At 56.7% G+C, this 12789-nt stretch overlaps 1 protein-coding gene across 1 annotated transcript in view; it reads right to left on the reverse strand.

Annotated features, from left to right (window-relative positions):
* KLHL29 (kelch like family member 29) overlaps nucleotides 1-12789 on the reverse strand; it is a 313708-nt gene that overhangs the window by 140230 nt on the left and 160689 nt on the right. Inside the window, 1 exon segment of the mRNA XM_036874037.1 lies at nucleotides 2847-3176. Within this exon segment, the coding sequence (XP_036729932.1) occupies nucleotides 2847-3131 (285 nt within the window). The 5' untranslated portion in view covers nucleotides 3132-3176.

The following is a 12789-nucleotide window of genomic DNA, read 5'->3' on the forward strand; positions in this document are numbered from 1 at the left end:
CTCCGTCATCTACCACCAGGTGGCGCTGACTCAGTTTCAGTTTGAGGCCCGCTAGATGCCCTCTTCCCTCCAGCCCATCTTGCTGCCGTGTCACCTTGGTCATGTCACAAGGTCAGCTTGAGGCCTAACCACTCACAAACCCAATTCCTCTCCCCGCCTGCTTGGGGCCTAGCTCCTGTTTCTTATCTGAAGACTTACCTTTTCCTCTTGGTGAGGCCAGCAATGATCACCTTTCCTTACAGGGGCATGGCCTTGTCCCATAGGCCTCCTCTGGGTGACTGTGACAATGGTGATGACGATAGTGCCTCTATAGGACTTACTGTGTGCCGGGCTTGGCTCTGTTCTGAGCACTTTACTCGAGTTTTAACTCACACAATCCTCACAACAGCTCTGACGGCAGGTACTACCACCTACTCCCGTGTTACAGAAGTGAGGCCCAGAGAGGTTCGGTAAGTCATCCAGGGTCACTCAGCAAGCACGGGATAGAATGGAATTCAAATCTAGGCAGTCTGGCTCCAAAGTCTGTCTTTATCCACTCCATGAAGGTGCCTCTGTCCACAACCTCAGTGGGAGAGACATTCTCAAGTCATTTGTCCAGGCCACAGATTCATTATATTCTGGCCCGTGAGCTCCCCGAGGGCGAGAGCCTGCCCTTGGCTGCTCAAAAGACGCAACTTGTTGACCGGGGGAACCGCAGATACCTCCGTTTGGCCTGCCTGTCACTTGATGTGGTCCTCGTGTAGGGTTAGACAAATAGGCTGGGGACAGGCGTCTGGGGGTCGGCAGCTAGGCCAGAAGGGCAGAAAGGCACCACGGCCCAAGTTCAACCACAGTGCCCTGGATGGAAGACACTGCTGCCTGCTGTCCTTCCTGCCTCCACACACCCGGTTCTCCTGAGCACCCCAAAGAATCCAGGGCGCAATCAGGCACCTCTGCTTGACGGGACAAGCCCCTGCAGGTGTGAAACTGGGCTGGAGGTGGCTATGGGGGCAGGTGTGCTGAGGAGCGGGCTGTCCTCACAGGCATGAACTTTCAGCCCCTGTCCCCTCCCAGCCGCTCAGCTCAGTCCTTGCCCAGCTGTTGTTTTCTGTCTGACGCTGGGTTCCTTTCCTCCCATGTGCTGTGGTTTGGAGCCCAGCCAGTTAGAAATGATGAATATTGAGTTGCTTGGGAGCAAAGCCGGAGCTGCGTGGGCAGGGCGGGCCCTCGCCGAGAGGCCTCGCCACTTCCCTTGCTTGGCGGGGCCCAAACCCCTGAGGCACAGCCTGACACCGTCCCTAAAAAGGCCTCCATCCTTGAGAGGGCAGAAACCATCAAGTGGGCTCCCAGGTCCAGCTCCTCTCTCTCCACCTGGAGCCCCCAGCAGTCAGCTCCAGAAGCTGCCATCCTCCAGATGGCCAACAGCTGGCCTAGCTGAGTGGCTGCCAGATGTGGCCGGCAGGGCAGCCGGCTGGGTCCACTGGACAGAGGTCAACGCCTCGGAGCAGTGCTGGGGGCTGGCGCCTGGGAAGGAGTGTGTTTGGCTGGTCTGGGGGGTATCATGCCCAAATCACCCTCCATCTCCTCTCCCCCGTCCAACATTCCTTCCCTCCCCACCTCAGTGAGGTGGTGTTTTCATAACAGGAAAATAAAATCAATAAGGCACTGCAGAAGATGTCAGTGCACTCCGAGCTGGCCTCCAATAGCTCCATTGTCTCGGGCCTTGGCCGGCAGCACTCGCAGTTATTAATGGGAAACGGGGCTGAAAGGGAGTTTTGAAAATCACCGAGACAAAGGCGCGGCACACCTGGAGCGCGACTTTCCAACACCACGGCCGCCTCACAATGGCTGGGGCTGGGGCTCCCTGACCTTTAACTTCTCCCGCAACTTTTATGAAAGCAGAAAAGAAAAGACTAGACACACACACATACACACACACACACACACGCACGCGCGCGCATGCTGGCCCTGAGATGCTGAGATCGCCCCTAGGAGGCGGCTCTGAATGGCTGGCAGAGGCAAAGTGGCCTGCAGAGCCCCTGCCGGCCCAGGAGACAGGATGGCAATGAAAGGGCTTCCTGCCACCGGCCTGGGTCCCCCTGTCCCTTCAGGGGCTCTGAGCAGCGTGAGGGGGTCCAGCTCGTCCGGAAGCTAAGCAGGAGCCTTGGCGACATTTTCATTTTGATATCGCGGTTGGTAAAACAGACTGCTTTCTGCTGTCGTTCCCCGGGCTGTAGCCGCCTCCAGAAGACGGGGAATGACCTGGAACTAACACCCCTGAGGCCTGGGTCCCCGAGGAGGGCCCACCTTGGACCTGCTCCCGAAGACTCAGTGTGCCTCCATATACTCAACTGCAAGGCGGGTGACAAAAGTGCTGATGTCATGGGGTTGTCTGACGCTTGGAGGAGACAGTGACGTGAGTGTTCTCTGTACTAATACTGCTTAATAAGTAGCAGATTTATGACCATTTAGGACTGACTGCTGCTCAGTATCTTCTTCCAAACCCAAGTAACCGGTGCCCCAGGGGGCTTGTCTGGTTTACAGGCACCTAGTTAGGAAACCTGTACTGCCGACCTGGAGTTTCATGGTCATTTCACTGGTTAAATGCCCTTCATCAGCATGGCAGAGGACAACGCGTGGCCTCAGCCACCTGCTCGTCTTCCCATGTTAGTCACAGAGAGAGGCTTTATGGCAAATAAAACCACGTGCACTTTAACTTAAACAGGTGCCCGGCGCAGCTCCAGGGCTGCCCGCACTCTGGAGAAGGCAGCGTCCAGGGAACGGGCTGCGGAGCTGGCCCAGGGCTTGGGGGGAAGCAGGCCCCTCTGCCCGGCTCCTGCTCACAGCGGACGCCAGGGAGGTCTTACCTTGGTGGTGACGGCGGAGGCAGAGCTGGCCACGAGGCTGGGGATGGCCTCGCTGCTGCCGGTGGTGCAGGGCGCGGGGGCCGTGGCGGGTGTGGGCAGCCGGGAGGGCACCCCGGGTAGCGGCAGGAGGCCGGGCCGGGCGCTGAGGCTGCTGGCTGTGCCGCCACCTGCCCCGGTGGTGGCACTGCAGATGCTGGTGGTCCCATGCGTCCCGTTGGCACTCCACTCGCGGCGGTCCCAGCCCACCCGGTAATCTCTTTCGAAGCGGCTGTGGTGCCGGGACATCTCGGTGGGCCGCAGCTGCTCCTCACGTGGAAACAGAGGCCGGACCTGCTGGCACAGAGTGGAGAGGAGGGCGATTTAGACCAACGGCAGCCCTGCCTGGACCCGAGGAGGACAGCAACGTCTTTCAGCGTCCATTAAGCGCCTTCTCTATGCGCAAGAAAAGGGCTCTCAAACCTTAGCTCATTTCATATTCACAGCAAGCCCACAAAGCATGCATCATTAGCCCCATCACAGACGAGGAATAAATGACTTGTCCGGGATCACGTGGCAAAAGTATAGTCAACGAGATTTGAACCCAGTCACAGATGAAAGTAATCCTTTCTGGTCGGGAGCATCACGTTGCCCTGGACGATGCAGATGTGCGCCTTCTAATTATGCCTTGGGATTTTATCCCTCCATCCCCACTGTGAAAACAAGATCCCGTGGACCCCCCAGGCTGCGTTTTCCTCAACCCTACGATGGGCTGAAAGCAGCCACGTCTGTAGACTCACTTTGTGGTGAACAAGGCCCTTGACATAGATCTCATTTGATCCTTGGAGTGGCCTGTGAGGTGGCAGGGTCATCCCCACTTTATGGACCAGGGAGCTCATTAAGAGTAATTGATTCCCTCGAGGTGAGAAAACTAGAAGATGAGAAAGTGGCCGGGATCTCCAGCCTCCAGACCATGGCTCAGTATACGACTCAAGTCTGAGAAGGTTGTTAAGCCTCCGGGACTTGAGAGTTTTCTTTCATAACCTACAAATCCGTTGCTGGCACCAGAGCCCCCCCCCTGCTCCCTGGCCTCTGTCAACCAGACCATCTCCCACACAACTTTCCCGAATATCCGAACGTAAGGCCCTCAGTGTTGTCATGGAGACCTAGACACGCCAGATACTCCGAGGGCCTCCTGCATCATCGGGGATCATATGTTGCTCAGCACGACAGCGACTTGCCTGGCTCCCTGCCAGCCACCCTCAGTCAGGAAGGATGTAAAGATACAGGAGGGGCTGTCTCAGTCGGAGCGGCCTCAGCGAGGCAGAGGCAGAGGCAGAGGGGAGAACACAGGCGGCGCCGGGGCACCGATGGGGGTGAGTGTGGGGTCTGCCTGCACTTCACATCCCCAGCCCTGCCCCGGCTCAGGCACAAGGGATGTGGTCATCTATGACTCTTTTCCCTTCTCCACCCACCTCCTGTCTGGGGTGTGAGCTCCTGGAGGTCAGGGACAGCTCCTGGATCACTTTCCTATCTCACCAGTCCAGCTCAGCCTGGGGACTCCGGAATTGTTGGCTAGTGAACTGACCAGTTTATTTTTAAAATTTCTATTAAGCCTGATCCTAGCCTGGTCTTGGCACATCCAGAACTAGTGGCCAACTTCTAGCGCCACGGAGCCGGAGCCATAGCCAGGGTCAGCCCAACCCGGGTTGTGGCTGGCGGGGCCCTGGCAGCCACTGTCCCTTCCCTCGGCACTGTCCCCTCTTGCTGGGCCCACGACCCCGAGGCCTGGGCTCAGCCTGCAGGCCTACCTGAAGCAGAGCTGACCGTAACCTCTTCAGTTGGATGGTGGGTTCTCTGTTTATTTCATCACTATGCTTCACAGCTTACACAATGCCACAAAAATTGTTTTTTCATCTATTCAATATTAATATCATAACAATAAAAATAAATATCCCTTTGATCACCCTCACAGACTTTTCCGAGCGAGGTTCCGAGTGAGGTTCCGAGCGGGAGAGATGTCTACACTTGGCTCTGGTCACCTTCCCTCCTCCAGGTCACACTGCAACCTGCTCCCGTGTGGCTCTCCCTCTGGCCACTCCTTGGGGGGCGGTTCTCATCGAGGTCAAGAAGGACCTGCTCGTTCCATTCAATGGGACATGGATGGCCGTGTCTTCCTTGAACCCCCCCCTCCACTTGGCGTGGTTGATGTCCTTCTGGAAAGCTCCTCTCTGCGGTTTCTGTGACGTCGTGCTCTCTCACTTTTTCTCCTTCCTCTGCTCCTCCTTCTCAGTCTGCATTGCAGGCTCCTCTCTCTCAGCTCTTGCTTGAGGGCCCCTACTTCCTGCCCTTTGTTCATCCTACCCGCTCTCCCTGGATGACCTCATTCAGCTCTCACCTCTTTACTGAGGACTCCCAAGGCCACGTTTCCAGCTCCCTCCCTCTCCTTGCACCACGCCCACCATCCTACTGCCTGAAGGTACCTAAACCTCTTGGTCCCTAAATAAACTCATTGTTCTTTGCCCAAACACGCATTCTCAGGAATTCCCTCTCTCTGAGAAAGCCGCATATCCCCACGTCCATCCCCATATTTCACAGCGGGGTCTTTGCGTCTGTTGCTCTAGTTGTTTTTCAGATCTGCCTCCCTCCACCTGCACATCCATCCCAAATCGTGTCTCCCACGTGGATTATCTCAATGGGTCCTCTGCCCCCAGCTTCACCCTTCTTTGTCCATCCTCCACCAACTACCCTTATGGCTTTTTTTCTTTTTTTAACATCTTTATTGGAGTATAATTGCTTTACAATGGTGTGCTAGTTTCTGCTTTATAACAAAGTGAATTAGTTATACATATACATATGTCCCCATATCTCTTCCCTCTTGCATCTCCCTCCCTCCCACCCTCCCTATCCCACCCCTCTAGGTGGTCACAAAGCACCAAGCTGATCTCCCTGTGCTATGCGGCTGCTTCCCACTAGCTATCTATTTTACATTTGGTAGTGTATATAGGTCCATGCCACTCTCTCACTTTGTCCCAGCTTACCCTTGCCCTTATGGTTTTTTAAAGCACAGGTCTGGTCACCATCCTCTCCTCTCCTGCTTTAAACCCTATCCTTCAGAATACGATCCAGACTCCTCAGGGTGGCCCAGAGGACACTTGAGCATCTGGGCTGGCTCACTTTTCTAGCATCACGGTTCACTCTTCCCACCCCAGAGGCGATGCCCAGCCATTCCAACGCCGTACAGTTTCTGAGGACATCGTGCCCTCTCTCACCGCGGGGACAAGCCCCCCCTGCTCCTCTGCCAGAACTGGCTTCCCCCTACCCCTGGCTAAGTCCTGTGTGTCAGTTATGACCCAACTCAGGCACTAACTCTTCTCAGAGGTTGCATTGACCCTCACCCCCACCCCAGGTCAGGTGAGAGGCGCTCCTCTGTCCCCCTGAACATCTGTACCCACCATCATCCCAGCATCCATGGATGGCTGTTGTACGTTTACTACCTTCAGAGTAAACTCCAGGCTTATTTTCTCTGTAATCCTAGCACCTAGCAATGTCTGGCATAGAAGGGTGTTCATGAAATGTTTGCTGAATGAACAAACACATGTTTATTCCTTCTTAATTGCTCAATGTTTCAGGAAGGGACAAACACATTTGTGTAAAAGGAGAACCTCAGACACAAACACCTTGAGTCTTCCAGCTGGAAATTCTGTGTAGGCACTGGAGTTAGGAAATGTCCTACCTTTCTAGGAAATCAGAACTGGATTCTCTAAGGACAGCTCTGAAAGGAGAATCTACGTGTCCAGGGTCAGCTGGACCCCAGAGCTTAGACTCTGGTCTCCTGAGATTCACCTGCCTAGGCAGGGCTCTGGTTAACTACCAGTCCCCCCGGGGGCGACTGCTTCCCTAGGTTGGATCCTAAGTGGGGCAGAGATGATGCTTCCAAGTTCAAAACACTGTGTCCTCTTTCTGCTCAGCCAGAAGACCCGTCCAGCCTCCCTTGTAGTTAGGTTGGGATCATGCACCTGAATTCAGGCAGACAGAATAAGTGGGGAGGGGCCCTTTAAAAACATCCTGTGTGATCCTGTGGTTCTCTCTCCTTGCCGTGGCAACCTCAGAGGCCATATCTCCCAGCCGGTGCAGCGATCTGACGGGAGAGGGTTGTTCCTGCAGCGCTGGACTTGGCATGATTGGGACATAAAGCTTTATCGTGTTAAGGCACTGAGATTGGCAGTTTGTTACCTAGAAGTCTAGTCTAGCCTGGTGGATACACGAAATCAGCCCCTACATTCCTGCAAAACAACACAACCTCACATATTGTCAAGGAACCATCTCCTTCCAGCTGGTGAGGATGGAGATGAGGAGGGCTGGCATTCAGGTGGCCAGCAACCCTGTGCCCCTGAGACGTGCCCAGAGGTGGCAGAGTGTGCTTGGGATCAGGTCAGAGGGGCCTCCTTGGCTCCAAGGACACCACTGATGCCGATCATACCTCTCAGCTCGCTGCCTTGGGCTGGGCCGCCTGCTGGACCACGCTGTGGTTCCCTCTTCCTCGCAGCCCCGGTGTGTGGCAGGAAAGCTGGCCCAGCAGCTGCACCTGCGGGGGTCCCCACCCCGCTGCTCATCCCTTCAAGTCTCCTGAAAACGCCGGAGAGGAGATGGAAACTCAGGCAGCTGGAGGCCACACAATCTGGTCTCAGCCTCATTAAGTGTATCCAAAAAAAAGGTCAACTATTTGCATGGCAGGTTTGGGTTCAACTTCATTCCTCAGTTTAATTTCCCCTTTCAAACTTATCGAAAGGAGAGTGCTGCCTGGTGTACCCTGGTGAGACGGCAGAGTGCCAGCACCAGAGGTGGCCACGTCAGTACTTCCTGCTGGGCTGTGGCCCCTGTGCCCACACGTGCATCCCGGGCGGTGGTGGGGGAGGCATCAGGAAGTGCTCCCTGGGGCGAGAGGAGGCCCCCAGCGCACGAGGCATCTCAGACGAGACTGGTCAAGCAATCACAGACAAAACGTGTAGAAAGGCTTCCTTGTCACGGCGCGCACCTGGTAGGCGGCCTATGAACTGGCAGAGCCTGGCTCGGGGCCCGGCACCGAGAGAGGAGGGAGTCTGACCGCAGCCATTCCCAAGCGTGTGGGGCTGTTTACCAGGAACCAGGGCTCACACCTGGGTGGGGTTAGTGTGTGGCCGGCACCTTTTCAATTCCATGCACGTGCGTGAAGAAAGAGCTCTAGGGTCTAGAAAATCCTATATTTGTGGGTGGAGGCAGGTCAGGCCGAGGTCCAGGGTAGAGATGTTTCGGGGCAGGTCCTGGGTTAAATCTGAAAAGTCGCCCAGAGGTGGGAGTTTTGCGTGTGAGACTTGGCTCTGGCCTCTGGGATCCTGAGTGGCAAAACTGTTTCCCCACCACGAGTGCTGTCCTCTGCACCGTCCCAGGGATGCTGGGCTGACAGAGAGGAGGGGATACCCCTGGGGCGGGGGGAACCCCATTTTTCCTTGCCTGAAGCCACATGCCTCCCAGTTGCTAAAATGCACGCACCTCCACCATCTCACGTGGTGGCCCCCTGTGCAGACACCTGGGTTTCCACTTTTCAGAGCCAGACCCGGATCCAGAGAGGCTGAGCCTGGGCCCAGTGCACCGCTCGGGAAGCCGGTCCCAGCCCCTGGTTCCCAGTCCCTTCTCTCTGTACACACCTCTCCTCCCGCCCCGGGAGAGTGAGGGGAGCAGAGGCCCTGCCTGCAGAATCACAGCAAACGTGAAGAATGGGGTGAGCACACTGTGAATGCACAACCATTGTTCCTGCACCACCCCTCCCCCACCCCCGCCCTGCCCCCGTCTCCCCGTTCAGAGCCTCAACACACACGGGCACACCCTGAGCCTAAGGACAGAGTCCCCCCCAGCACCCCAGAAATGCAGCAGGGCCTCACTGACCAGCTCCAGGGAGAATCACGACCGCCAAGCCCAACTACCTCAAAGCTGAGATGATCCCTTGGAAGCGTTACAGAGGCCACCCTGGTGTGCCCGGTTGCATCCCCGTGCCCCGTGAGGAAGGCCTTCTTTGTCCAGGGCTCCTCTCCAGGAGAGAGTGGAGGGTCTGTTCTTGCCGCCTCTGGTGCTGCGGGATGGGGTGCCAGCTCCCGTGGGGGCTCACCTGCTCACCAGAAAGGGTGTGTGCTCCCCTGGGAGGGGCCTTGGCCTGGGACCTCCACCCACAAGCTTCACCCTTGGGCTTCCCTTCTATCCGCAGTGAATGGAAGTTGGAAGTCGGCGTCCCTGCCTACTGGGCACTGGGGACAATTCCTCAATGTGGCCAGCACCACTAGAGCACCAGGTGTGCAGGGACACAGGAGGGACCACCCGGTCCCCAGGCTCTTTCGATTCTCTTGGAGGAGTCGGCCGGGTTGCTACCTGGGATGAAAACCAAACGACAAAGCTGCCCCAGCCCCTGACTTCCAGCTCCTACCCCAAGCCTCCGCCCACTGCCTGTCCCTGGAACCCTTATCTCCCTGCCTCTCTCCTTCTCTGTGCTCCTGATGCCTAGATAGAAAGCATGGCCGGGGCCTCCACTCTGCACCCATCTTCCCTTGTCTTAGTTTTGCTGCAGCTGCTGAAAAGGAGTAATTCCACCTGTCTGGAATTTGATCCAAAGTTTTAGGTGCTGTTTATTTTATTTTTACATTTTCTGTGCTGTGGTTAGTTTACCTCTATAATGATGGAAAAGTTAATGTCTCTCCTTCGGAGTTGTATAAGAAATAGTCTGGTACTATGGAACCTACCCTATGCGTCCTCCCCCGCTGGGAAATATGGGCTCCACCCCAGTCGGTGCCTGGTTTAAGGTCCAGTTCAGACTCTGGAAAACATGCATAGAGCTGAACCCTTCCATGCTCAATGCTCCTGTCCGACCCCGAGAGCTGGTCAGGCCCCTGGTGTTCAGCACCTCTCTGGCCCTGGGCACAAGCTGGCCATTGAGCTGTTGGGTTCCGAGGCCTCTCTGCAAAGGGGCCCACACTCCTTGTTCTGTTCGGGGAAGCCATACCTAACTATCTGCCTGAGTCCAAGTGCTGGGCCTGGCCCCTCTGCTCTGCCAGCTCAGCCCTCGGTGACCACTCCAGGACTCAACCCGGGGCCCCTGGGCAGTGGAAAGAGAGCCGGGTAGAGAGTCAAGAGGGTTAAGTTCGACCCCCAGCACCACCCCTTACTAGCCCCAGGAACTCGGGGATGCTGCAGGTTATTCATCTGGAAAGCGGGGATGGACAGCGCTACCCTCCCCCGGGGCCTCTGTGAGGACCAAACTGTACATCCTGTGAGCCCTCTGCACACGGGGAAAAGCCCTATCACTGGGTAACGAGCAGATCTGAGTTACAGGGCAGAAAAGGACAGGCCTGCAACTCCAAGGCCAACAGCAACCTGGCAAGTTTCTGGGATGAGGACAAAGGACGCTGTGAACTACGAAGCTGTGTGGGTCTGTGTCTCACAGACTCCCCGAGACCCCCTGTGCTGGGGGGGGGCGGCCAGGACCTTGCAGGGTGCTCCGTCACCCGGGGCCACTGGGAGACAACACACTGGGGTGGAAGGAAGGTCATCCTCAGCTGAACATCTGTGACCTAGGGGATCTCCTACTGCAAACCCTACAGCCTGCCTTGATGGATGGGCTTCTGCCTGAAGCTCAGGGGTGCCATGATGGACCCAGGTCCAGGGCCCGAGGATGGCCTGGAGGAGGGCAACCAGCGGACACCAGGCTCAGCCCTGCTGCCCGGGCTGTATCTCTGCAATTCAGTCTCATGTACACTTGCTGGATACCAGGTCAGCATCCTGTCCCACAGACTTGCCTCAACATGAATAATGCATGAATAAATAATTAAGTACTGTGACTGTCACAGTCCTTTCCTTTGTATTGTCCATGTGGGGCTGGGGCCCAGGGGCCACTGTCCAGGAGCCCACGACACTCCTGAGGCCCCGTGCTCGAGGACCAGCGTGCTGTGCAGCCCTGAACTCGCTGCAGGACGCACTCCGTGCCCCCCACTATTGACATGCCCTGTGTGCACACGCTGTACCTGGGATCACAGGTGACTAACGACCCTTCCCTCCTTCCTATCATTAAGGCACGCGGAGGAGTGGGCGCTGGCTGTAAGGACCTGAAGGCGTGATTAATCCACAGGCCAGTGGGGAGCCCGCACTGCCTCCGGACAGGGGGCTGAGCGATGAGCCACGGCCCGTCTGGCCCCATAGGAAGACGTGTGATTGCCTCATCTGGGGGAGACACACTGCCCAGTCGGCTGGAACAGTCCGTGCCCATCTTTCTTACTTCCGTTTCCCTCTCTGCATCTTTTAGCCTTTCTTCTGGAGCAAAATAATCACCAGCAGCCGGAACACTATCTTGGCAAATACAATACAAAGGAATTCTACAGATGCTTCTGGAGAAGGCGGCTTGGCCCTGACTTGGCACAGATGCCAGCAGGAGCTGGGGGCACCCCTCGGAAATGCCTCCCGGCTTCCTGGGGCTGCCTCGGCTCCCACCGACCCCCGTCCCCACCGAGACCCCACTGACTTAGACGACTTGATTCTGGCTGAGGCTCGGGGGTGGGCCTGCTCCAGCCCCGCCTGCCGGAGGCGTCCCCTGACCAGCCCTTTCTTCTCTGAGCTCCAGAGGCAGGCCAACGACCCAGCGATGGGCTGGCACGTTCCACCGCCCAAGTGAGCGCCACTCCTCAAGGGTGTGCTCCCTAAAGACAGGACAGCCCCCCCTCTGTTTTCTCCATGGAGCTGACCGGGCACAGGCTGGGCACCCGGGGACGGGACACAGGAAATGCTCCCAGATCAAAGTGGCAAGCCCTTTCCAGCTCGGAACACACTCTGAGGCAAGAGAGGCGCCCAGGGTGAAAAAAGCAAGGAGGCCACCCTCTCAGGTCTGGCCCTGAAAGTATGGCCTCCTTACAGATTTCCTCATCTGTCTTATCCAGTCCAGTTCCTGCTCCTGGGGGGAGGTATTCCTCAGCGGGGAACAGGTGTTCAGCACCTCCAAGTGGATATAAAATGTTCGGGTAGTGGGGGCCACGTGTAGGTGCCAGACTGGACCCAGGGCCCTGTTTCAAATCCTTTGGACCAGCTCAGAAGCCAAGGAAGCTCTGGAACATTCACAGGCTGACACCAGCCTCTTCCTGTTCTCAGCCAGAGGAGTGGCCTAGGTGTGGTTTTATTGTTAGCTCCTTTCCTTAAATACCAAGGCCCCAGTGAACTGAAGACAGCCATTGCTGTCATATTTCACCCCTGCTCTGAAAGGGCCTTTCCCTTCCACCTGCTTTGGGCATCCAGGAGGGACTACTGTCCTCCTGTGAATACCACCCGCCCCCGTCCCCCGCCCAGCCACCACTGGTCACTCACTCAGCAGGGTAAGTGTGAAGGCTTCCCAGTCCAGGTGCCAGGCTCATCCCAGCCCTGCTGCTTAGCTGCTGGCAGGTTCCACCAAGACCTGCTGCAGCTCCAGGGCCTGGACCCAACCAAGCAGCTTCTACCAGGCCCTCCAGGCTGGGGGGAGAAGGGAGTCAGGGATGCGATAGCTCAGATTAGAAACCAGGGCAGTGCCACCTGACCTCTGCTTCCCTTCCCCAGGGGGCATCAATCTCTGTAACAGAGGGCTTGAGGGTGTCATCTTTACTTTTAAAGGAAGACAGGGAACCTGCTTTCTCCACCACCAGCTGCGTGTATTTCCTCATCCAAAGCTTTGGGGGAGACACAACTAAGCAGACCCCAGACCAGTGAATGGACTGGCTCAGGGGAGGGCAGGGAGGGAGCCCCTGCATTAAAGGTCCAGTGGTGGTCACGGCAACAACAGCATGACCTTGTAGGGCCACAGTGCTTACTCTTCGCAAGGGTCTTCAAAAGCACCACATCATTTCCTTCTCACAACATCCCAATGCTGTAGGCAGGGATGTATTGACACTGGCTTTTATAAGTGGGGGAGATGAAGAGGAGA

The sequence above is a fragment of the Balaenoptera musculus genome, chromosome 13 (assembly GCF_009873245.2).
Source record: "Balaenoptera musculus isolate JJ_BM4_2016_0621 chromosome 13, mBalMus1.pri.v3, whole genome shotgun sequence".
In the NCBI taxonomy this organism is placed as follows: Eukaryota; Metazoa; Chordata; class Mammalia; order Artiodactyla; family Balaenopteridae; genus Balaenoptera; species Balaenoptera musculus.